This window comes from Diabrotica undecimpunctata, chromosome 4 (genome assembly GCF_040954645.1).
Source record: "Diabrotica undecimpunctata isolate CICGRU chromosome 4, icDiaUnde3, whole genome shotgun sequence".
In the NCBI taxonomy this organism is placed as follows: Eukaryota; Metazoa; Arthropoda; class Insecta; order Coleoptera; family Chrysomelidae; genus Diabrotica; species Diabrotica undecimpunctata.
In genome coordinates this window covers 52215088-52240140 of record NC_092806.1, presented here as the reverse complement: position 1 = coordinate 52240140, position 25053 = coordinate 52215088, and the positions used below count along the sequence as shown (strand labels likewise).

At 32.9% G+C, this 25053-nt stretch overlaps 1 protein-coding gene across 1 annotated transcript in view; it reads left to right on the top strand.

Moving 5' to 3' along the window:
• LOC140439512 (dipeptidyl peptidase 9) overlaps nucleotides 1-25053 on the top strand; it is a 54582-nt gene that overhangs the window by 28725 nt on the left and 804 nt on the right. The window contains exons 5-8 of the mRNA XM_072529479.1: nucleotides 4143-4466; nucleotides 9559-9867; nucleotides 13627-13849; nucleotides 20709-20901. Coding sequence (XP_072385580.1) covers nucleotides 4143-4466; nucleotides 9559-9867; nucleotides 13627-13849; nucleotides 20709-20901 — 1049 coding nt within the window. The remainder of the gene's footprint in view (nucleotides 1-4142; nucleotides 4467-9558; nucleotides 9868-13626; nucleotides 13850-20708; nucleotides 20902-25053) is intronic.

Here is a 25053-nt window from a genome sequence, read left to right as displayed (position 1 = left end):
TTTGGTCGGGTCGTGGCTATAAATAAATACCTTTTCAAACAGTCCCTCAATAAACTTAACTGCAGCCCGCAATAAACTTCTTTACAATGAATAAATACAACTGTTTCACATCTTTAGAAAATATGATAGAATGATACTGGACCATTTAAAGCAGTTAAAAATGACTTATGAATGAAAATGAGTTCTTAAAATTGCAGAAGCAATATTTTATGTTATCCTTGAAAATACGCTTTATACATTATGTAGTTGGAGAAAAAAATATAAGTACAGATTTTTTGTTTTAACGTATATCATTGATAATAAAAGTAAACAACTCTTTTATGTTTTAATATATTTCATTGACAATAAAAGTAAATAACTTTTTTTCAAAAACGCCATTCAAATAATATTTATTAGCATCTTATATTGCTCCGAATGGCTTCACTATAGGAAGTTAATGGGTTAGAAAACTACAGATTCATATGTATGCCCAGTATTATTATTGTCTGATATAACGAGATTGGCTTATAACGAGGTAATTAGTCTGTCATTTCAGTTCTCGTTATAGAGGGAGTCTACTGTATATATATATATATATATATATATATATATATATATATATATATATATATATATATATATATATATATTTATATAGTCCAAAGTTCGGTTTCCTACTTGCAAATTCAATGTCAGAGTTATATTATATGAAATTCTTCTCACTATTACCTAATTTTCACGGACTATTATATACAGAATTTTCGGATTTGGCACTTTGTGTCCGCCGATTTGCACACTATCACATAATTTACTCACTGCATATTAACAACATTCTCATCTTCTCTATCATCGCTATCACTTTCATTACTGTCACTGTCATCCGTCACATTTATTACCACAGGATCAATGTCCATCAACCCGTCAATAACCCAAAATTTTTGCTCTTCCTTAATAGAAAGTTTACAATATTTTGCATTTCTTATTAATTGTTCCATAGCGGCGGTCTTAAAGTCTGTGTTGTGTGAGGCAATACGTCTTTTTATGTATTTTTCTTTGTATGTGTTTACAACTTCCATGAGCTCTGATTTTAAATAATCTTCTTCAAAAAAGATGTCTTTCTCTAGTAACCATGTCTTAATTTGATCTTTATTGAAGGCTTGTGCCGGAATCACTTCTTCTCTCCTCGAATGGTACGAAGCGTTGTCCATCACTACAACAGTTTTGTCTGGAAGATTAGGAAGCAGCTTTTCCTTAAACCATTGTTCAAATATAGGACCATCCATCTCATCATGATGAGATGGATGGTCTCCGATGGAGTTCGCTGAGTTTTTTTAGCTAAAAACCAAAAAGCAGCACCTTCTACAAAGCCCAATTCGCTACCCGCATGCACTATAACAAATCGGGGGCCTCGTTGTGTCGGCTGTTTTAGGCTTGTTGACAACCCCTTAACAAACGCATCCTTGGTTGAAGTCACTGAGAGGTCCTTCCATTCTTTGGAAACACTGTGTCCAACATTCACTCAAGTTTCGTCCAAATAAACGACGGTGTATCCTTGAGAACGAAATTTTTTTATCTCACGCAAATTCTGATGCCTCCATTTTAGAATATCGGGCCGTTCAATCATGCTTGACTTTACTTCTCGTTTGCAAAAAACAAAGTTCATTTCATGGAGTATTCTCCACATTGTTGTGCGTGGCATGTTTGCTAAATCTTATGTCTTTTTTAACTAGTGCAAAAACTTTGTTCAATCTCGGCGGTAAATTTTTAAAGAAAAAACTATGCACGATGGCACGTAGATGCGTACGAACTACTGCATCGTAAGTGAACTTTCTGCTGTTCACTCTACTTTTGGTACGTTTTCTATGGGCCTTAGTCCTCCTTCTGCAGTTTCTATGCATATTTTAGAAATAGTACTAAAACTTAATCCCGTCATAGCACTTACTTTATCGGTTAAACTTGTAACACTTTCATCACTTCTTAAATTTAGATGATAATTAAATACATTTAAAACAATTTGTTTTGCACGGATGTCCAAGATATTCCCATGGCTTAATTTTTGAATTTCCATTTTCAATTAACATTTAACTGTAAAGTCACAATAACTACTAATGAACCTCAAAGCCTTATTATCCTTATGTAGTCAGAGAACGACATAAAATCGATGACATACGCACACCGTATTATTTTAAGTTGCAATTAGTAATTAGATATATGCAAAGCGGTCCGTTTAATTGCTTATCTTTCAATAGCCGGTAAAATGCATGATTTAGTTAAAAAATATTTTCTACTGATTTTCATGATTAATGGCATATGGTATTTTCACCGAAAAATAAATAAACTGTCGTTGCTATAATTAAAATAATATAAAATAAAATTATCTTTTGTAAATACTATTTATTTAATTAAACTCATTTTCCCTACTTTTCATCTATTTTTTCGAATGAGCATTTTTGGTCAATTACGTTAAAAAACATTAATTTTAATTCATGTCTGTGGAAACGAAAACACAAATAATTAATACAACCCTGAATCGTGCTTGTGTTCATCCTGGCATCGCTGCGCTTCTATCGTTCATAAGAAATACATGGTCCTATCTCCGCAATGCTATTTTCTTAACGTGGAACGCTCTATAGGAAATTTTACGGTCCGTTTCAAACAGTCTTTGTGAAAAAGCCTCATGCTTAGTCCGAATGACTCGTTTACGGTAATCATCAAGACATACGTCGAATTTTAATTCTTCACTAAAAATGACTGGGAAATAATCTTCTACTAACCAAGAAATTTCAGATTTTGCCCAAATAAGCCTGGATTACTTATGTTTTGATGGAACATATACAGGGATATTAAAAAGAAAGGGAACAAGCACCTTTGTGACTTTAAAAAGAAAGAATTTTATACGAATGCTGCATTGAGTTTAAGAAATTCAAGGAATTCAAAAGAATTTTGGAAGGCTGTTGGACTGTATAAGTTTGGAAGTTCGGCCATTGGGGAAGGTGTTAACTTAAACAGTTTACTGCAACATTTTGCAAGACATTTGAATACGGAGATAACAGCAGATCCTGTTTTGTATGCAGAACCGTTTATCCTCAATAAACATTTAGACCGGCCGTTTAGTATGGAAGAACTTCAAATAGCATTGGATTTTTTAAAACCAAATAAAGCACCAGGAGTTGATAGAATTGCTGCTGAGTTCTACAAGTTTCTTCCAGAAAACGTAAAAGTGCTTGTACTTGGGCTTGCCAAGCAATAATTTTTTCCCTTTATAAGAAAGGAAACATGGAAAGTGCAGAAAGTTATCGAGATATTAGCTTCTTAAATGCAGTAACCAAACTTATTGCGACATTGACTTTAACCTGACTTACCTCGTGGATACAAAATAATAACATTTTAAATGAGTTCCAGGCAGGATATAGAACAGGCTATTCAACTATAGACAATATTTTTAATCTTATGAGTATAGTAAAAATCCAAAAGCACGGGGAGTAAAAAAAATTATACATTTTTTGTGGACTTAAGTACTGCTTTTTTTATATCTGACCTAGAAGTTACAGTCTTTCGAAAATCCATAAAGATAACTTATCCCTTTGCTCCATTGTCCTGATCATCAACTCATTAACGTACAACCTCACAAAATTCTTATCAAACCAATTTAAGTCTAATTCTGGTAGTACTTGCAATTCCACACATTTTATTAGCTGATCTTCGGTTGAGCCAAAAATATTCTGGTGAGTTTTGTGTTGTCTCTAGTCATCTATATTCCCATCTATAATTTCTGATAACAATTGTTGGTTCTGGCCGATCTTGCAGATAAATGCCTTTGACATTGAGAATTTTCTGAGTAGGTTGCGTACTTGAGTTACCGTGTCGAACAGTCTTCGATGGCCAAACGATGAGATGGATCCACATACGGGGCATCTAACAAAGACATACTTCAAACTTGAAGTATGGTTAGATAATTCTGACCGTGGAGTCGTCCTAGTTCATTTAACATTTTTAATGCTTCAAACGTATCATTTTTCCATACTATGTGAATTATCATTTAAGTTAGAAACCAAGATAAAGTGTCTTTATTTTTATTAACGGAGTATTTATTTTATGGGTTTATGGGTTTATTGATCAAAAGAGTACAGACAAGACAATTCATATTTATTTATCTGTTTCAGGTGCAATTTATTTGGGCATCGGAAGAAAGCGGCTTTCGGCACTTATACTTGATCTCAGCACAAGTCGTGCCATACGGATTAACAGACACCATTTCCTATATATTTAAACAGCCAAAAATCTTGTCAAAAGTAGCACTTACTAGCGGGAATTGGGAAGTGTTAGGACAGAATCTTTGGGTAGATAACGAAAGACAGCTGGTGTATTTTATGGGTTTAAAAGAAACGCCCCTAGAAAAGCATTTGTATGTAGTATCGTTAAGAAGACCTGGAGAGGTCAGGTTGTTGACGCGACCTGGATTTTCGCATTCTGTTGATTTTAATAAGGTAAGCTAATATGGAGGGAACAAGAAACTCTCGAAAGAAAGTGAGGGTCTGGAAGACCAATTTGATATTATTTTGAATTCCAGTCTGGAATTCAAAATAATATCAAAATTTAAACCTTAATAATTATTACAATTTATGAATTAACATATTATGTAATCAATTGTTTGTTGTTTGTTTGTTTATTTTATTATTTGTTTGTCATAATAAATATAATATAATGTCAGACCAATCAAATACACCGCTCAAAGTGATCAAATCTTACCAAGGGTCTTATCAGTTTTTTTAGGAACCAGTTGTACATAAAGTACCTAGTTTTACATGTTGTGGAGAGGTGTCCGTTAACAGAAGTTGTTCTGTATATTCACAAAATTTTATATTATACCCTCCCAATGTAAAGAATGGAAAATTACAGAGGAATTAATTTATTAAACACAACACTCAAATTAACAACCAAAGTGATAACAAATAAATTTAATGAAATTATAACACTAGCAGAAGAACAACAAGGTTTTAGGTCGGGAAGATCATGCACCGACGCTATATTTATAATGAAGCAAGTGCAAGAGAAGTCATTAGAATACAACAAACCGGCATATTTATGTTTCGTGGACCTTAAAAGGGAATTTGACCGGGTCAAATTAAAACACGTTATCCACTTACTGAATGCAAGAGACATACCTCTAGGAATAATCAAAACGATCGAAAATATCTACCAAAACAACACAATAAAAGTAAAAGTAGAAGAAGAACCAACCGACCTTATTGAAGCTGACAATGGGATAAGACAGGGAGATTCCCTGAGTCCTCTATTGTTCAACCTGATTATGGACGAAATAATAAGAAAAAAAAAAGTAAGAACTAAAAAAGGATACCAAATGGGAGAAAAACAACTTAAAATAATCTGCTATGCAGACGACGCAATACTACTCTCTCAAAGTGAAGATGATTTACAACGGATGCTGCACCAATTTAATATAACCGCCAGAAAATTGAACATGTTAATTTCTCCAACAAAGACAAAATGCATGGTTATAACAGCAAATTTACTAAGATGTAAATTGGAGCTGGAAGGTCAGATAATAGAACAAGTGATGGAGTTTAAATATCTAGGCATCACATTATCTAGCTACGGAAAGCTCGAAACCGGAGTGGAAGATCAAGTGATTAGATCAAACAGAGCCGCAGGCTGCCTAAACGAAACAATATGGAGAAATAAAAGTATCGGGAAAGAAACGAAAGGCAGAATTTACAAAACAGTCATCAGACCAATAATGACATACGCGGCAGAAACAAGACCTGACACAGAGAGAACAAAAAGGATGTTAAAAACAGCAGAGATGAAAACACTTAGAAAAATTGATGGTAAGACACTATGGGACAGAGCTAGAAGTACAGATATACGACATAGATGCAAGGTGGAGAACATCAAAAACTGGGTAAGAAATAGAAGAGTAGAATGGAACGATCATATAAGCCGAATGACAACAAATAGAGTAGTAAAGACGGCAAGAGACGGTTCCCCAATAGGAAGACGATCAGTAGGAAGACCACGCAAACGATGGAATGACAACTTACTGGAGGCACATTGAAAAACAGACAGAGTCATGTCTATATAAAAAGAAGAAGAAGAAGAAGAATGTAAAGATAGTGGTGTTACCGACGTATTCTGAAAATATCATGGAGGTATCGCAAATAAAGCGCATAAGTTCTTGAACAACTAGGAAAACAATGTGAAGTTTTAAACTCAGGAAAAACGGGAAAGTTGGAACACTTGGAGCACATTATTAGATGTGTGAAAAATGCGGCCTCTCAAAGAATATAATGTAGGGCAAAATCAAAGGCAGAAGAAGCGTAGCAAGACGTGAAATCTCGTAGCTACGCAATTTCCGTTCAATTCTTCTGAGCAGAACTTGCAGAAGAAGGATAAACAAATTAATGAGAAAAATGAAATAAATCCATAAATTGAAATATACGAAATTATATTATAAGTAATTATAATTATATTCGATCAAATTAGAAGTAATTTATGTATTATGTGATAAAAATTAATGGCAAACATTTATTTCAAGTAAAAATTTATCAAATTTAAACAAAAAAACTAAAATTACTAGCTTATATTCAAATCAAATTACAGTACTTACTTATGTTATATGTACTTATGTAATTATGTATAAATTTTGGTTTTAAGACTACCAATGTCCATTTTTATATCTTCTTCTTTAGGTGCCGTCTTCTTAGCGAAGGTTGGCGATGAACTCTGCAAAATCTTCCCTATTTTGGGCTTTCCTTATTAAACTTTGAAAGTCTAATCCAGTCCAATCTTTGATGTTGCGCAGCCAGGTCATTTGTCTTCTACCCGGGCCGCGTCTGCCTTCTATTTTCCCTTCTATAATAAGCTGAAGGAAGTTATACCTGTCGTGTCTAAATATGTGTCCAAGATAAGACGTTTTACGCTTCTTAACAATTTCTGTGAGTTCGCGTTCTCTGTTCATACGCCTTAAAACTTCTTCATTTCTAACGCGGTCGGTCCATGAAGTTTTCAGCATACGACGAAATACCCACATCTCAAAGCTCTCTAAACGTCGTAACGAGCTGACTGTTAACGTCCAAGCTTCCACGCCGTGTAATAGTACACTATATACATAACACTTTATCATGCGGTATCGTAGGTACAAATCAAGATTACGGGTAGTGAGTAACTGTCGCATCTTTAAGAAGGTGTTTCTTGCCTGTTCTATTCTACATTTAACCTCTTGTTCTTGGTCTAAGGTTTCATGTATCCAACAGCCTAGATACTTAAACTTTTTCACTTGTTCAACTAGATTGTTGTTGACTCGTATGTTTATAACTGGTGTGTGTTTTTTTGAAATTACCATTGATTTGGTTTTTTTTTTACATTCACCTTAAGGCCGTATAGTTCTCCTTCTCGCACTACTTTGGTTAACAGAATTTGTAGTTCTTCTTCACTGCCAGCAATCAGTACTGTATCATCGGCATACATGATATTGTTCACGATTTTTCCATTGACTTTTATTCCTTCTTGTGCTTCATGTAGATCATGTGCAAAGATGTCCTCTGAGTACAAGTTAAATAATAATGGTGAGAGTATACAACCTTGTCTAACTCCTCTTTGGATGTTTACGGTTTCAGTATCACCCATTTCAGTTCTGACAGAGGCGTTTTGGTTCCAGTATAGTTCACGTATTGTATTAATGTCGTTTGGATCCAGGTTCTTTTTTTTGCAAGCATTCTATTAGCTGATCGTGTTTGACTTTGTCAAAAGCCTTTTCATAATCTATAAAGCACAAGTAGACATATTTTTGTTGATCCCGACACTTTTGCATGAGAACAATGAAACTGAACAAAGCTTCTCGAGTTCCCATACCGTTTCGAAAGCCAAATTGTTCCGGACCCATATCTTCTTCGCATTTTTTGTAAATTCTGTTATGGATAATTTTTAGAAATAGCTTCAGAATATGGGGCATGAGACTTATTAATCGAAAGTCGTTACATTTTTTTGCGTAGTTTGATTTGGGTATAGGCACAAACGTAGACGTTAACCAATCTTGTGGAATTGTACCAGTCTTGTATATACTGTTGAAGAGTCTTGATAATAGTTCTAAATTATCTTGTTCCAAAAGTTGTATAATTTCACTATGAACGTAGTCAGGTCCAGAGGCTTTTCCGGTTTTCATATTTTTTAAGGCGTATTTTATTTCTGATGTTAAGATGGGCAAGTCGTTATTTTCGATGTTTGTTTGTCTATCAATTTTATATAACTCCATAAAATCCTTGAATACTGAGATGAAGTCAAGAATTTATAAAGCCAGTTGAAGACCAATAATGACATATGCCTCAGAAACAAGACTCGACACAGCCACAACATAAAGGCTACGGGAAACGGCAGAGATAAGGGTACTGAGAACAATTATAGGAAATACGCTGAGAGATCGAAAGAGAAGTGAAGACATTAGAAGAAAATTTAACGTACAGTGTATAAACGAATAGACTAAATAGAAAAAAAGAATGGAATAACCACATAAGTAGAATGAGGGCGACCCGTGTCGTCAAAATGACAAGAGATAAGTCACCAATCGGCAGAAGAAGTATTAGACGACCGCGCAAAAAATGGAGTGACAATCTTCCATTGAGGTATTAATCCACCAGTGAACAAGCATAATTACTTATAACGAGGAACAAGAAGAAGAAGAAAATCCTTGAATAGCGTTTTCTGTAATTTCTTTTTCAGTATGTACCATTTTTTTAGCTAAAAAACTTTTGTCAAAAAACCTACTTGTGCAATAACCATTGTTGACCGCTTTCATTTATATTAGTAGTTCCTCCTTTCGATTATTTTGCTCCCATTTTTCCATATTTTAATATTAACTATTTTTACTTTACTGCTAACTGTACACTTAACTGCTTTCATTACCACTACTTAACATTAACATGGTTCAATACATGTACAAGAAATAGTGCTAGATCTAAAGCATTCTAAAAGTTTGAGAGAAGATTTAGGTTATTTTCAATGTTAAATTAAAGAAGAATAAAAAACACGTCTTCACTCAACAAACCAAACATCAAGTTTAAAAATTAATTCTCGCAATTATAACATTGTTTATACAGCAGTGTGCCTTTCTGATTCTAGTCAGTTTACAATCAAGGAAACCTAAACAATAGCATTTATAATGCTTGTATAATACACAATCTTGACCTAAATAAATGCTATCTAATACTAACCTACTTTTATTTGAATTTTATAACATCTTATTAAAATCTAAATAATTCTACCTCATCACACCACAGTCCCTACCTTATTTAAAAGTTTCTTTGTATAAACAACTTTATTCTTAAATCAGTAAAGAAATATCAAAGGTGTGTAAGATACAAAATCATATCGATGAATTCTAAACTTGCTTCTGAGACTTCGAACTTCGACAAGGAAATATAAAGTGTTAGGAGATCTTCTCTCTGGACGTCAGAAACATCTTAGAACACTTGATGAGTTGATTTTACTTGTTCTTTTTTGTCTAATTTAGTCGTTTTTGATATGTAGTAGATCGTGTAACTATATATTTGTTTTACTTTTCAGGATTGTTCGATGATAGTAACAGTATATAGCAATATTCAAAAACCCCCCGACTGCCAAGTATTCCGAATAGTACATACTGATTGGACAGTAGAAGGAGTGAAATTGACACCTTTAGGTTACCTTATGGAATCTTTGCCATTAGTTAGTGAATGTTATTCCCCCGAATTGTTCACGCATAAAGTCAGTTCGGGTCACGTTTTGTATGCCATGGTATTTAAACCTCATGACTTCGAATGCGGGAAGAAGTATCCAACGGTATTAAATGTTTATGGTGGACCCGAGGTGCAATTGGTATCAAATACATTTAAGGTAACTTTATCTTTACTTATATTCTGATTTTAACATACATGACCCGTCAACAACTGTTAGTGCGTTATTCATGAACAATTTCCTTACAACCTTGCCAAAAATTATGACATGAAAGATTATCCAAAAAATTGAAAGCATAGAAAATGTATGTACATATAGGGTTTATAAATGGTTTATTAACAATGGAAGAACTATTTGCAGTCAATGTTTGGCGAATATCCGTGTTTTTGTGACTTTGAGAACCTTCTGGTACACTTAGACCTTGGATGGTCTTTGGCCTATTGACCCCTAATCAATCGCAGATATTGAAGAACCGAGTGATTTGGTTTAACCAAGTCTAGAACTATCTAGAGCCACAATTAGTTTCTACCCAGCTTTCTATATATCAACAAATGTGGTATTTCACAGAAATTACTAAAACTGATTTTAAGAATTGATGCTTCAAACTTCATTGTATGTATAAGGTAATATGCATTGTCCATTATAATTTACGATACAGGTTCTGCAGGAATCAATATAGAGAAAAACCACATTTCAAAAACATTCGTCATGATATATTCATGGTTATCGCCGTTTTGATTGTATTTAAACACACCTTGTAAAAATCGTAATCGCTTCCTATATGCCTAATAATGAGACGTATTCCTTTGCCCGAATATTCTGTGAAGCCCGTTGAATGTTCCTAATTAAAACGCCTGTCGTGAACTTATAATAAGTTTTGCCATACCTTTGATTTTATGTGAACCCCCATTCAACCAAGTTTCTTCCATATAATATATGCCAAATCGTCTAAAATCACGAATTTTTTGTAAATACTCTCTCCGTCAAACACTATTTCGTCTTTTCCGATTTCTCATTACTTGTTTAAATTCATTTTATATATAAGGCGTGTAGAAGCCAAGGGATACAAGTGCATTTTTGGTAGTTTTGAGAAAATCAAGTTTGAAGTTTAACACCTTCCCTAAATTCTATCGCTTGTTTTTCAAAATAGTTTCTAATTGGCTGGTCTTTTTAACTTTCAAAACTTTTATGTAATAGTACAATTATATGAGCAAAATAGCAAATATTTTAGAATAAAAACAGCACTTATACCCATCGTCTTCCAATGAAATACTTGGACTGTACTTGTATCTTTATTCTTTTAAATACAATTTAATTCACAAAACAAAGAATTCTTGTAAAAAAAAAGTAAAAAATATAAAATGCAAAAAGTAAACACACTAGAAGTAAACTTAACTAGTCATCATCGCTGTCGAAACAGTTCTCTAGTTTATCGGGATCTTCTTGAATATTATCCAGAGTGCCTTGATTTGGAATTTGTTGTCCTTTCCGTTGTTGATAAGGCAAATTTTTGTAGAAGTTGTGATGGATGGGTGGCACAAACTGCATTAATTCCTTAAGATTAGCATATTTTGCCTGTTTTAATATATGATATCTTAGATATGATATCTTGGTTGATAGAAAAAAAATTTACCATTTGTAACGTCAATGTTAAAACCGCAATTGTATGAAATCATCAAACGACGCAAACAAGATCATATTCAATATAAATTTGACAAAGTGCTGCAAGAATGTGGACATGTTTCTTTATAACTCCCGCCATATAATCCAGACTTGAACCCTATAGAAATGGTTTGGGCGCAAATAAAAAATGAAGTTGCAAAACAAAACGTTTATTTTAAGTTAGAAGACGTAAAAGTGTTGGTGGGACAGGAATTTGCTAGAGTAACTGTACATAACTGGAAAAAAGTGTGTGAAAATGTTGTCAAGGTTGAAGATAAGTGTTTGGAAAGTGAACGTCGCATAGATGTAATTACTGAAGAATTAAGGATTGATTTAAATAATTCTAGTGACAACGACAGTGCATCTGATTATGAAAGTGAATAATATAATTTAACATTACGATGTACCTATGTAACCTATGTGAATATAAGTTTTCCAAACTGTCCTGTATGTATTGTTATTATCTGCTTTTAACCTGTTGGTGTTGATGGGACTCAACTACTTTAATTAATTAATAAAAAAAAATTTATTTTAAGCAAATCAAAACATAAACAAAAAACAAATCTCAGGGCTCAATTTTTATATAAATCACCTTTATTCGTGGCTTCTAGTATTTCTTAGTTGTTTCCTTATCGGTATAGACACGGGAAAATAAAAATACACACATAAATTCAATAGAAATTATCAATACCATTTATTTCCTCAAAGGAATTAAAATATTAAATATTGCAATTTTCTTAATCCTAGTATATTTATACCATACTAAAAACACGAATAGAGAATCTTATTTCTTATTGTCTCCTCTGTAACGAAAAACCGACTTTAACAATTTATAACAAACAAATCTGCTGATAAATGGACAATGTCTGCACACGTAAAATTTTTCCTTCCTGGATTATGTTGTAACCAAAAGAAATCGTCCACGTTCTCCAACAATGTGTTTCTGCTACTCTGCAAATTCTGCTCTCCTTCTTGTTCACTGCTTCCCACAGTGCTTGTTCCTATCTTCTGATGCAATTCTCCACCTTCTTTTTTCTTTGAATTCTACTTTTTATGACCCAAGGATCTCTTTTATCGACTCGGTGCCACAAATTCAAACAAACTTTTCCTCGTTACTTACACAACTGGACACATCAGACTCCAAGGAGTTTTCAGAAGAACCTCTCTACTTAGTCTATCACCCGTTCCACTATTCTACTTGTAACTTTTAACACAACCTACGGTACTTTTCCCACACACGTTCTTCAAAACTGGACTTCCCCTTTTGCTCGAACAAACACAACTGCCAAAATCTACTCATTCATTCTAGACATCGGCTCGTTCTCCCCTTCCATCATTATTTCTCATCCAATCAAAAAAACTTTCAACCATACCATATAATTTACCAAATTCAACCTCTCTTGTAATTCTAAAGAAATTCTCAAACTTTCGTATTTGTTTGTTCTTTCTGGAGTTCCAAGAATAAATAAAATTCCTTATACCTTTATAACCACAACAGAATTCTACACTTTCCAAAAATTGTGTTATCTATTTTTAAGAAACTAATACAAAAGAATATTTTAAAAGCTGTCTACTTTATACAATAATCGCTCTTTGAAATATATACGGGTTACTGGATTTTCCATCCTATAAATGGCTATCCGAATGATCTTTTATTGTTGTGACGCATTACCAAACATTCATATTTCGGCGAAACCACTTTCTTAAAACTAGCAATAATTATTTTTACAAATTTTGTCATATACAGGGCATTGAAAATTTACATGATAGTGGTCTATGAAGATGCAATTTTTATTTTATTTTTGATTTCAAATAGGAACATAGCAGTATGTATTATTTTTTTACTTTATTACAATCATTTCGTATATTCTTCTATTTAACTTTGTGACGTTTAAGTGAGTAATAATATAAATAATAGAGGTTGGTATACAAGTTAAAACAATATTTGTAATTAATATTTATTAATCCTGTAATCTGTAATACGTATCTATGGTTTCACATACAGACAATATATGTATGTGATATATTATACTAATATGTATTAAAATGTAGTACAATATTGCCGAAAATATAATCTAATATCATTGTTTAATAAATTCTATGTACCTATCTTTAACAATTTGATTTAAATCATAAGTATTTTTTGGAACGCCACTGCTGTGTTTGGTGAGGCTTTACTGTTCCTAGAAATTTCCACCACTACAGTTGAAACATACTCTATTCAACAATCCTCCTGACATTCAACTTATTTTCCAGGGCATGAGGCAATTAAGGATGCACATGTTAGCCGCTAGAGGATACTGTGTAGTAGCAATTGACTCTAGGGGATCTCAGCATCGAGGTTTAGTATTTGAAAGTTACATAAAAAAACGAATGGGTACAGTAGAACTTAAAGATCAAGTAGAAGTTTTAAGATGGTTGAGCGAGAGTCTGCAGTATATAGATTTAAGTAGAGTAGCTATACATGGATGGTCATACGGTAAGTTACAATTAATAAAATATTAATAAAATGTTAAGATGGTAAATTTAGAAAGTACAATAAATTAAAATGCAGGAGATAAGGAAAATAAAGAACGTTAAAAATGCTAAGGATACTTGAAATAAATACGGCTTGGAGGTTTACCAAGAAACTGCTGTTTTTTAAATTTATATTTTTGTGACATCCCCTTTACATTTAGCCATTGCTGCTGCTACTCGCGTTGCCCACTGTCCTGCCCGAAATAATTCCACGGCAGCATTTTAGGCAAATGACTGTTTACATACAGCTACCACAGTGCTGCATCAGTGTATCATCAGTAGACTTCGGCAAATATGCAAATAAAAATGTAGAAAATATGCGCATAAATATGCACGTGTTTACCCGAAAATATGCAAATATTTTACAAAATATGCATACAAATAAATAAAAAAATCGTAAAATAGTAACAATTTTATTTAAAAAAAAAAAGTGTACATAACTAAATATTTCCTACTATTCATTAAGATTTACATTTATTTTAAATAACTACATCATTTTTAAGTATGAATAAACTTATTTAGAATTATGGTAACAATAAATGACCAAGTGGTGTTCAAAATTTTCTAACAAAAACTTGTGGCTTCTGTCTGAGTACATATATTTATATATGGAAAAACTTCGTTCAACATCAACTGATGTAACGGGAGCATTTTTCAAACTAACCAAAACATTTGGTTCTAAATTAATTGTTTCCGAAATATTTCCAGCTAGAACACTGACTACTTCAGAAAGAATATGGTAACCTTTATTTTTTTCCATAGTAGCTTCAAATTTTTTTAAAATATCTTTTCCAATATTACCTCTAACGTTCCGACAACATGACGCAAATTCTTTTATTAATGCTGTACTTTCGAACAATGACAGTTTTGGTGATTCTAACTGAGTAATTGTTTTTTGAACAAAACTAAAATTTGATTTTATAAATGAAAGTTCTTGTTGAAGCAAGTTACTCTGAAAAGTTTGTTTAGAATCCAAAAGAGATTGGGAACTTTCATCTGTTAACGTATCAATTATGTTCTTTATTTTAACAAAATGATCTGCATAAAAATTAGCTGCTTCTAACCATGTTCCCCATCGCGTTAAAATAGGTTGTGGTGGAAGAGGAATGTTAGGTAGCATTTCTTTATAAAGTTGAATTCTTATAGGAGATTTAAGAAATACTTTTTTGACACTGGATATCATGGTATTTACAAGAGGAAACTTTTTTCGTGTTTCCTCTTCAACTCTGTTTAATCCATGCGCTACACAAGTAACATGTATTAAATCTGGGAAAAATATTTTTAAATTTTGTCCTGCTTTCACCATATAAGGAGCAGCATCCGATAAAATAAGCAGTAATTTATTAGAAGGAATAGTTGTCGGAAGAAAAAAAGTTGCTAATGTTTCTTGTATAAAACGCGAAATTGTTAAAGCATTTGTTTTCTCAAGTTGCTGGCATGAAATAAGATGAGATTTTGGTAAGGTATCTTCTTTAAGAACACCAATCAATAAATGAGCAATATACTTTCCTGAGGAATCAGTGGTTTCGTCTATACATATGTAAAAATAATTATCTGCAATTTCTTCCTTAATATTAATTAACACCGACGAGTATAGCCCGTTCACATTATTTCTTCTTAGAGACCGATCACTTGGAACATTAAGTTTGCAATATTTTTTTAGAAACGAACTAAAATTTACATTTGCTAATTTTGAAAGCGGTATGTTTGCAGACACTAATGCGCGACACAAGTCTTCATTAAAAGTTTTTTGCTCATCTAATTTTTTTGAAGTAGATTGGAAACATTTAGCCATTGAAGTTTGATGTTTTCCTCCTATTTTTCCTTTTTTTGCAATGTGTGAAGCAGTTCTCACATGTTGGTCTATCTGAAATTTCTTCTCACATGCTATCTATAAATAAAAATAAAAAACCTTTATTTTAACCCAACCTTTAAAATATAAAAATATACAAGGTATTTTTGGTTAATCAAATAACTGGTTTGGAAAAAAAAACACTCGCTAAGTGTTTTAAATGCAGCATTAATCCACAAATTAGTTTTTGTTACTAACCATTAGTACATCATATAACTTATTTTAAAATTCAACAAAAGTTTTTTTTTTGTTAATTCAATTACAATAAAAATAATTGTGTTTTAGAATAGCTGACTTCATAAAAAAAAGTAAAGGTGAAAAATTTTTCTAAATACACACCATTGTATTGTACCATGGACAATTTTTTCTCACTAAAGGAAGCTATTTTTCATTTAAAAACAACCTACGAGTACTAAATTTCAAGTAAATACGTTTATTGGTTTTAAAGTTTTTTAATTTAATTTTTTTTAATTTTAACACCCTGTATCTCGAAAAGTAAATAAGTTTGACCCCTCATTAACTATATCGTTTTGTTCAATTTTTCGAGAAGTATCTACAGTCAAACGTTGTAAGTGTCATTTGGAAACACCCTGTATGTATGAAATATTAGATATTTAATAGAAAATATTAGATACTTACAATTTTGCCACAGACTGAACAGTAGATTTTTCCCATATCCATAGACAGCTCTTCATAAGGTTTAATCCAAGTTGAAGCACTGGTTGTTTTAGGCATTATAAAATCACAATCTTCCTTTTTGTTACGCACAACGAGTGTTTACGCTTTGAATATCAAAAGAAAAATGATTTACAAATCTGAGCATCAAATTAGAAATGTTTAGGTACCTAATTCAATAAACTGGGAGATTTTGGAAAATCCCTAAATTAGGAACAAAACTATTAGCCGTTTACCTGCTGTTAAGATACAATAAATTGTAGATAGATTTGGGGATTAGATCATAAAATGCAAATGAGTGAACCCTTAGCGATTATCCAATAACTGAATGCCTCAGTGACCGAGACTTTCTAAGAATGTTGAGGGCTACTTAAATTGATCTTCTTTGAAATTGTAAATGTTTTGTACCTGTAGAGATTACGTACTTAGATCATTTCTTGATTAAAATGACTACAAAATTTTATACAAGAATTGAAATAAATTGGTATGTTTAAAAATTTTCAAATACAGTATAAAAATCTGAACTTTTATGCACTTTATGCAAACTTTTATACAAATATGCCAAAATATGAAATATTTGCATAAAATATGCACAATATGCAAAATATGCAATATGCATATTTGCCGAAGTCTAATCATCAGCAATGGAGGGCATAGAAATTACAAGTTTACAAAATTATCTTACCTTTTAAAAACAAATGAGGTAGAATAAAATCGTCGATGTCGAAAAAATCTTCAATTTGGATAGTAATCTAAAAATGGCTTCAAACATTTTTTCATTTTTCACATTGGAAATATGTATTAGAAACTTTTTCGATGCACTGACTTTTGAGGAATTCGGAGAATTTTTTAACTTTTGCAGAATGTCACGCATAGATTTTTAATTTTTGCTTCAGAAAATTGAGACCATGATAAAAAAAACAGACTAAAGTAAAAATTCCAATACCACCCAAGATACGCTTGGCAATAACATTACGATATTTGGCCACTAGGGACAGTTACCCAAGTGTGCATTATTTATTTGAAGTATCACCACCAGCAATTTCACTGATTGTGCCGTAAGTTTGTAAAGCAATTAATATCGTTTTAAAGGACCAAATTTAAATTTAAAGGACAAACCGCATCGGGTGCATTGTCCTTTTTTGTGGTCTTTATGTGAAGAATCCCACAACAATCTCTCACTATCATATAGCTCTAAAAACTTCAGCACTTTTTCATTGCTTCACTTAACCATAGTTAACGAAAAATTTACCAAACAATAAATAAATAAGTCCGTGCACCGACAAGACAGCGAGCAGCTTGTAAAGAGTCACTGTCACTCGCACTGCAAGTACTTTGATTTCCGTTAAAAAAACCGCCAACGAAGGGAGCGTACGACAGGGCAGTAGCATGAGTAATGGCAGCGCGAGCGACGTATTTACATACTCATGCTCCCAACTTCCCTGCTCAATTCCCTGCTCACTGCCGAGGAAGTGAGCTGCATTTAAAGGGTGTATGGAGACAATGACCTGCTAATCTTAAAATTTATGTTTTTGTCGATTATATTAAACTGACTAATTGTCTAAAAACTATACGATTTACAAGTTATTAGGATTTTTCCAAACTGTGATTAGTAAGCGTCCATTCTAATTTTGCTTAGAATTAGAGACAATGACCTGCTAATCTTAAAATTTATGTTTTTGTCGATTATATTAAACTGACTAATTGTCTAAAAACTATACGATTTACAAGTTATTAGGATTTTTCCAAACTGTGATTAGTAAGCGTCCATTCTAATTTTTCACTATATTTCCCTCATGAAGTTGAATCTTGTTAAGAAATTATTTAATGATGAAAGGTTAGACCCAATCTCAAAACTAAAGAAGTAGTGACAGGACCTGACATATCTATGGACGAAATAGACCGAGAAATAAGATTAACCTGATCCTCTATATTTTCTTCTTTGTTAGGATGTAGTGGCGTTATGTGATTTGTTTGTCTATTTCTGTCCAAGAATAACATAAGAGTCTGTCCACAAGATTGGCAAAGACCAGAAAAGCGACGGTGTCAGGTGAAATAATGAAACTTTTCTAAAGTTCTGCTAAAAGTTATCTCCTTCATCTTTTTAACAATATTCATGAGACTATCTATATTCCAACGGATTGGCTGCTGTAAGCCCTAGACGATGCCCAAAAAAGCAAATGCGAAAAGATGTAGTGACTACCGAACCATCAGCATGATGAGTCATATTTTAAAAATATTTCTTTGAATTTTGCACTCGAGCATGTAACAAAAAAATACAAGAACAACTTAGTGACACACAGTTTGGGTTCCGCAGTAATCTTGGAAGTAGAGAAGTAATATTTAGTAGTACTCAAGGTATGACATACAGATGCCGAGATATCGGCCATCCGGTTTATATGTGTTGTATTGACTTTTTTGATCAAGTTAAACATACTGAAATGATAGCCATTTTTTAGCAGACAGATATTGATGATAAAGACCTACATGTCATTAAAAATCTTTACTGGTATCAACGTGTAAATGGTGTTCAATGTGGTATCATAACTAATGGCATCATTATTGATAATTTGAGGTACGCGGATGACCCGGTGTTAATTACAAATAGTTACGAAGAACTTTAACATCTGATTATTAGGATTACAAGAACGTCTGATGAACATGGACTGAAGCTAAACACAACAAAGATAAAGGTAAAGGTTTGTCAGTAAAACTCCAATACAGCCAGAAGTGGTAACAGCTAATGGAGAACAGCTGGAGAGAACCAACAGTACTACTTATCTTGGTTGTAATCTAAATGAAAACTGGGACATGAGCAAAGAAATTACAATACGTATAGAGAATGCCAGGACTGCATTTTTTAAAGGGATGGATGCTATCAGGATTGTACGAAAATCTGTTGAACACGCTTCGGTGAACGTTTCAGTGTCTTCATCGTGATGAACAAACCAGTTGCCGCTGGAAAGTCGATCAGAACAGAACTGTCAACACACGCGCGGCCATTTTTTAACATATTGAATAATTATTTTTTCTGTGGTTTGCGCTTACACATTTATCTCTAAAGCACTTTTGAACTATTTGAATAGTTTTCGCACATGTTATTTTGAGTTAAAGCAAAACTTTATGCACATTCGTTGCTTGCGTCTCACCATTATTTTCAGCAATAACAAAATGCTTGGCAAATATAAGATAGCAGAACTTATAATATAAACAATCCCCTACTATTACAAACTAGATACTTCCCGTTGGTAAGTTGCCGGTCTATGTCAAGTTCGTGAAGAGTTACTGATTGCGCTGGTACCCCACAAAGTGCGCTGGCATTTTTTGACGTTATGTTATGACGGAAGGTCGAATACTCGTATATAGTGAATAGAGACCTTATATATAGACAATTTAGACTCATATATTTCAAAAGTTAATGTGGAATTCTCAAATTTCAGAAGCTCATGCTTCTAGAAAGTTTCACGAGAAGTTAAGATAAGAAACCACGAAATTGTTGCTATTTTGCTATCGTCCAACCAAGTTCTTGTATAACCAAAAATATCATTATCCTGTTGTAATTCCTAACCTCAGAATACGAGAATACAAAGTATCGGCCTTTTGAGCCAGGTATTCCTTTAAAATACTACTTAATTGGTCATATACTATACAATCGGTCAGGATCTAACAGATGTTAGTAAGTTTCATACGTAATATAGACCGTTCCAAAATTACATTGAAACTCTTCCAAAGAACGAAATCTACGAATTTTCTTTTCGTAACAGTTGGTGAATTCCTAGCTTTTCTTGCTCTGTAACGATTACACATAAACAATGCTACAGCCGAGGATTTCTACAGAAAACTAGAGCAATGCCATGAAATTTTTAATACACAAAGTAAGAGATCGACCTCATATTGTACTTGGTCCTCTAGAAGTTTGCCATAACTTTTAAGTCGTTTCTAGTATCATCAGATAATCGCAGTTGCCGAACCTAATCTTTATTGGCGTGAATATAGAGAACTGTCGTTCAAATATAGTTGAAACAGTTTTGAATACTAATTTCCGTAAACAAATTTCAACGTAATAAAAGAACAAAGATGAGATTTCCATATACTTTATAGATTCCATATACTGTACAGTTGTAGAACTTAATATAATCACATCGATAAGTCGCAACGGATAGGTGGTTAAAATTTGTACACTAAATCAATCGAATTGATCTAATATTCAACAATATTTTATTTTTACTTATTTTCTTTTATCTTTACAAATGCATTTGTGATACTAAATAATCGATTCAACTTTTACATTTAGGTGGATATTTAAGTTTAATGGGTCTAATAAATTATCCAGAAATATTCAAAATAGCAATAGCCGGAGCCCCGGTAACGAATTGGAGTTTATATGATACGGGATATACGGAGCGATACATGGATTTGCCCGAATTTAATCCCGATGGTTATCACAATGGGAACGTACTGAACTATATTAGTAAATTTCCAGAAGAGTAAGTATCGATTGTATAAGTATATATTTTATTAATAATGTCTTCCACAAGTCCATATATGAGGAGCCTACTTGCAAAAACCGATAAATCCACTTTTTCCAATTTTGAGATAAAAGCCAAAAACTTGTACAGCAAAATCCCATAACAATTTAAAGAAACATCATATTGGAAATAAATAGTAGTTATAAGTCATGTAATAAAATTATAAAATTTTAATATACTATCTTTTTTTACTGTTTTTATTTTTGATTTTTTTTAATTTATCGGGTTTTTGCCTGAAAGATATTTGCAAGAGCACCATATTTTTGTTGTTAACAAAAGAAAATAAACGAACTAGAATGAAGAAAATTATTTTTATTGTAAGTATTTAACAATTTGAAAAAAGTAAAAAAAAAAGTAAAATCAAATCTGAAGCTTTGGTTCCTCTTCCAGGCAGTCACATGTCTCCCCTTCCTCTTTCTGCTCATCCTTTTCATTTGAACTTTTGCCATTAAGCAATTCCCGGTACCAGTCAAGTTCTTGTAATTTCTCCCAATCTATATCGAACTGTTGATTTAATAAGTGTTTAAGGGATTTTTTTTTCTTTTCGGGGATACCACGAGTCAATTCTTTTTCTGAGATGGTCAATATTGGAAAATTTTGGTTTCAAAAGTTTTTCAAAATTTTCCAATCCACTGGTAAAATATTAGTTTTGGAATTATCGTATTTTTATGAATTTGCCATTGTTAAATTTTTTTTATTACAATCTTCTTTGTATCGGCTAGCGCTTTCACTTTTTACAAGCTAACTTGAAGATCTTTCATATTAAACGATCTCCAATCAGTGTATCATCGTTATAACAACTCCAATTTGTTTGTAAATTTCTTCATATTTTTCTCTAGAGAGAATTGTGGCTTTTTTTTTCTTAGAAGCTTTTCTACTCTCCCAAATACCCTGTCTGCTGGCAAATACGAATGGCCCCTGGCTGGAAATACAAGTAATATTTCTGTTACTTGAACTGGAGCTTTAAATCTAAGCCAGAAGTACAGCGAATGAATAATATGGGAGTTTTTGTTTTGTCCACCGCATCCATCGCAAAAGAGGCGAAGTGTCGTAATATTATCGTACTCTAAAGAATCTAAATAATTTACAAGTGCAGAACCTATTTCAATTGATGCCCTACCTTTTACGTGGACTGAAGATCAGTCCACGTAAAAAAAGTTGGATGTTTGGACTGGCTATCAACGCAGCAAAAAACATACATGCTAATCTGCTGTGCATAAAACGCATTATTAATAGGTGTTTTGGACAAAGGCTGCACCTGCTGCATATCAAAGCAGAATGTAATGAAATTTTCAGGAGTTTCTTTTAGCAGACTATAATAAAAAGCATTAGCCCTCTTTTAGTGGATACTCAACTCAGTACGAAACTCTCTTTTTTTACCTCGTTAATTTCCGTTCCAATTTTGAATTTAACTAGTACATTGTGCGCATATATCTGATGCTGTAGTAGAAAACCCAATGTTAAAATAATTAACTAATATCCTCCTAAACATCAAAAAGTTTACATTATGTTCAGGGTCGCATTGAATGAAGTACATGTCATGTACTTTCTTTATTCTTGGATCAGCGGCCAAATAAATTCGTCTTGCTTTCTTTCTATTATAATGACTTTCTCTTCCTTGTAGTTTACCAATAAACTCTCTTATTTTATTCTTTTTGACAACAGATTTTGTGGACACGTGATCTCCACCCCGCTTTTCTTTTGGAATATTTCCGTCTGACAATGTTTTAGCAATGTAGTTTATGCGATCTTTTTTAATATTCAAACATTTCAAGAAAAATGTCTAGCATACCTGAACTTTTTTCTTGCTGAATCTTTTCGACAAGAAGTAGTGTACGGAAAAGTTACGCCCCTTGACTGCTCGTTTTGTTGTCGATCTTTTCCTTTCAATTGGAACTACTGACATGCAATGACACAATTTGATATCCTGTTACGACTTCATTATTTTCAAAAGTTTTATTTCGAATGGCTCGAATGTCACTTTCAACAATGCTATTGCAGTTGTAAGTAGGGTCATTATGTTTGCAAACTCTTGTTAGGTTTTCCAAATGAGGATTGCTATCAGGATATCTAAAACAAAAAATGGGTTAGGTAACGAATATCTTAATTTATTTTTTACCTGTTACCTTTGCTTTTGCAATTTCTGCCTCTTGGTCTCACTTTACTTTTTTTCCTATTTCCTATACTAATTTCTCACACACTTGCTTCCATTGTTAAAACTTAATACAATTATGTTCAACAACTGCATAATACGTAATTCATAAACAACATAACATAACCTCTTAATCCTTTGCCCCTTAATTCCGACAACGCGATTAAGGTAACACAGTCCTCTTGTTTTTAATTTACAAACTACTACCAATTACTACGAATTGTACAAGCACGAAGAGCTATAGCATGTTTGAACGGAATTCTATGGAGTAAAGAAATATCAAAGAAAAGAAAATGGAACATCTATGAGACAATGGTTAAAACTAGCCTACTTTATGGAGCTGAGACATGGAGAATAACCGAAAAATATAAGAAAAAGGTCGAAGCCACGGAAATGGATGCCATCAGAAGATCGATGAGAATATCAAGAGCCGACAGAATACGGAATGAAGTGATAAAACAACAAATGGGTATAGAGGGCACTATAGTTGAGGATATTGAGAGAAAACAGCTCATATGGTATGGGCATGTGAGCCGAATGGGGGACGAAAGATTGCCTAAAAAAACGATGATGTGGCAACCCCCAGAGAAGAGGAAACGAGGAAGACCACCACAGAGCTGGAACCTGGGAGTTAGGAAAGCGATTAGCGCTCGAAATCTGGACGAAAACCTAACTCAAGACAGAATACAGTGGCGTTTGGGAGTCGGACAACGTCGTAAGACGTTATAAAAAACCGAATATATATATATACTACTACCATAGGAAAAAAGTATACTTCTTTGTGTATGCTACTACTATAAAACGAAGCCCGAAACAGCATAAAACCTGCTATAAGTACGCACGATATTATGGATTTACATCATAGATGGCGAATTAATTATTTAAAGATATATCGGGTTATGCTCGAAATTTAGATTTATCGGCATTTACTCGAACTGGTCAACTTTGTACATCATTTTAAAGGGTAAATATCGGTTTTTGTTGGAATTTTATATTCTAGAAACAGAGGGGGCTACTAAATTGATATGAATCCATATTCAGTTTAAAAAATTCAAAAAATGGGTTTATCGGTTTTTGCATGTATGCTCTTCATATGCAGATATTTTATTTTTATCGAGCATTCCGGTGAAGTTCAACTTTAAAATGATTGTTTCACAATTTTGATATAAAATTAAATGTAGTTTTAGCAGGACCATCTTGGCATAAGTGATTACTGCCCTGCAAAATTAACCGGACACGTGAAATTCCAAAGAGTTCTCCTTTTAGTTTTCAGTTTTAGTAGAATTTTAGATTTTAGTAGAATTGCCTTTTATAATAATTAAATATATTTATAAATTGCATTTATTAATTTGTTTTTTAAAAGTTTGTCAGTTTTTGTGGCTGAAAGGATTGTTCAGGTGCTTTCGATAAACTTAATATTAATAATGCTTAAGTTTCTTTTTGGTGTATTGTTAGCTGCATTTTCCGGACAGAAGTGTTTTTAATAACAAAGAATAATATACAATGAGGCCAGATTAAGTAGCCCAAGTGCATAATGATCGGGGCTCCATTTAGTATATCGTAGAAATGTGAATCTGCGAAGTACAATATCCGATGTTTTACAAAGATTTCGAGAAACTGTTTCTTACTCAAGAAGACCTAGACAGGGAAGACCAAGGGCAGCAAACGCCGTGGAAGATAGGTTTCTTACACTTCAAGTGCTTCGAGAACAGACAGTTACTACCACAGAGTTTTCTCTGTCGCACTGGGGGAACGGGCTAGTCTTGCAACGATTAGTCGATTTTGTATTATATGTCTACGGACCTGAATCTGTTTCAGAGGATAGACTTACCTTGTTGATTTCCACTAAAATTGTAAATTTTTCCTGTAGCATGAATGATCTGAATGACTGAATGAATGTTGAAAATTTCTTCCATTTGATCTACCTGATTTTAATTTTTTCTTTTCGTGCATACTTT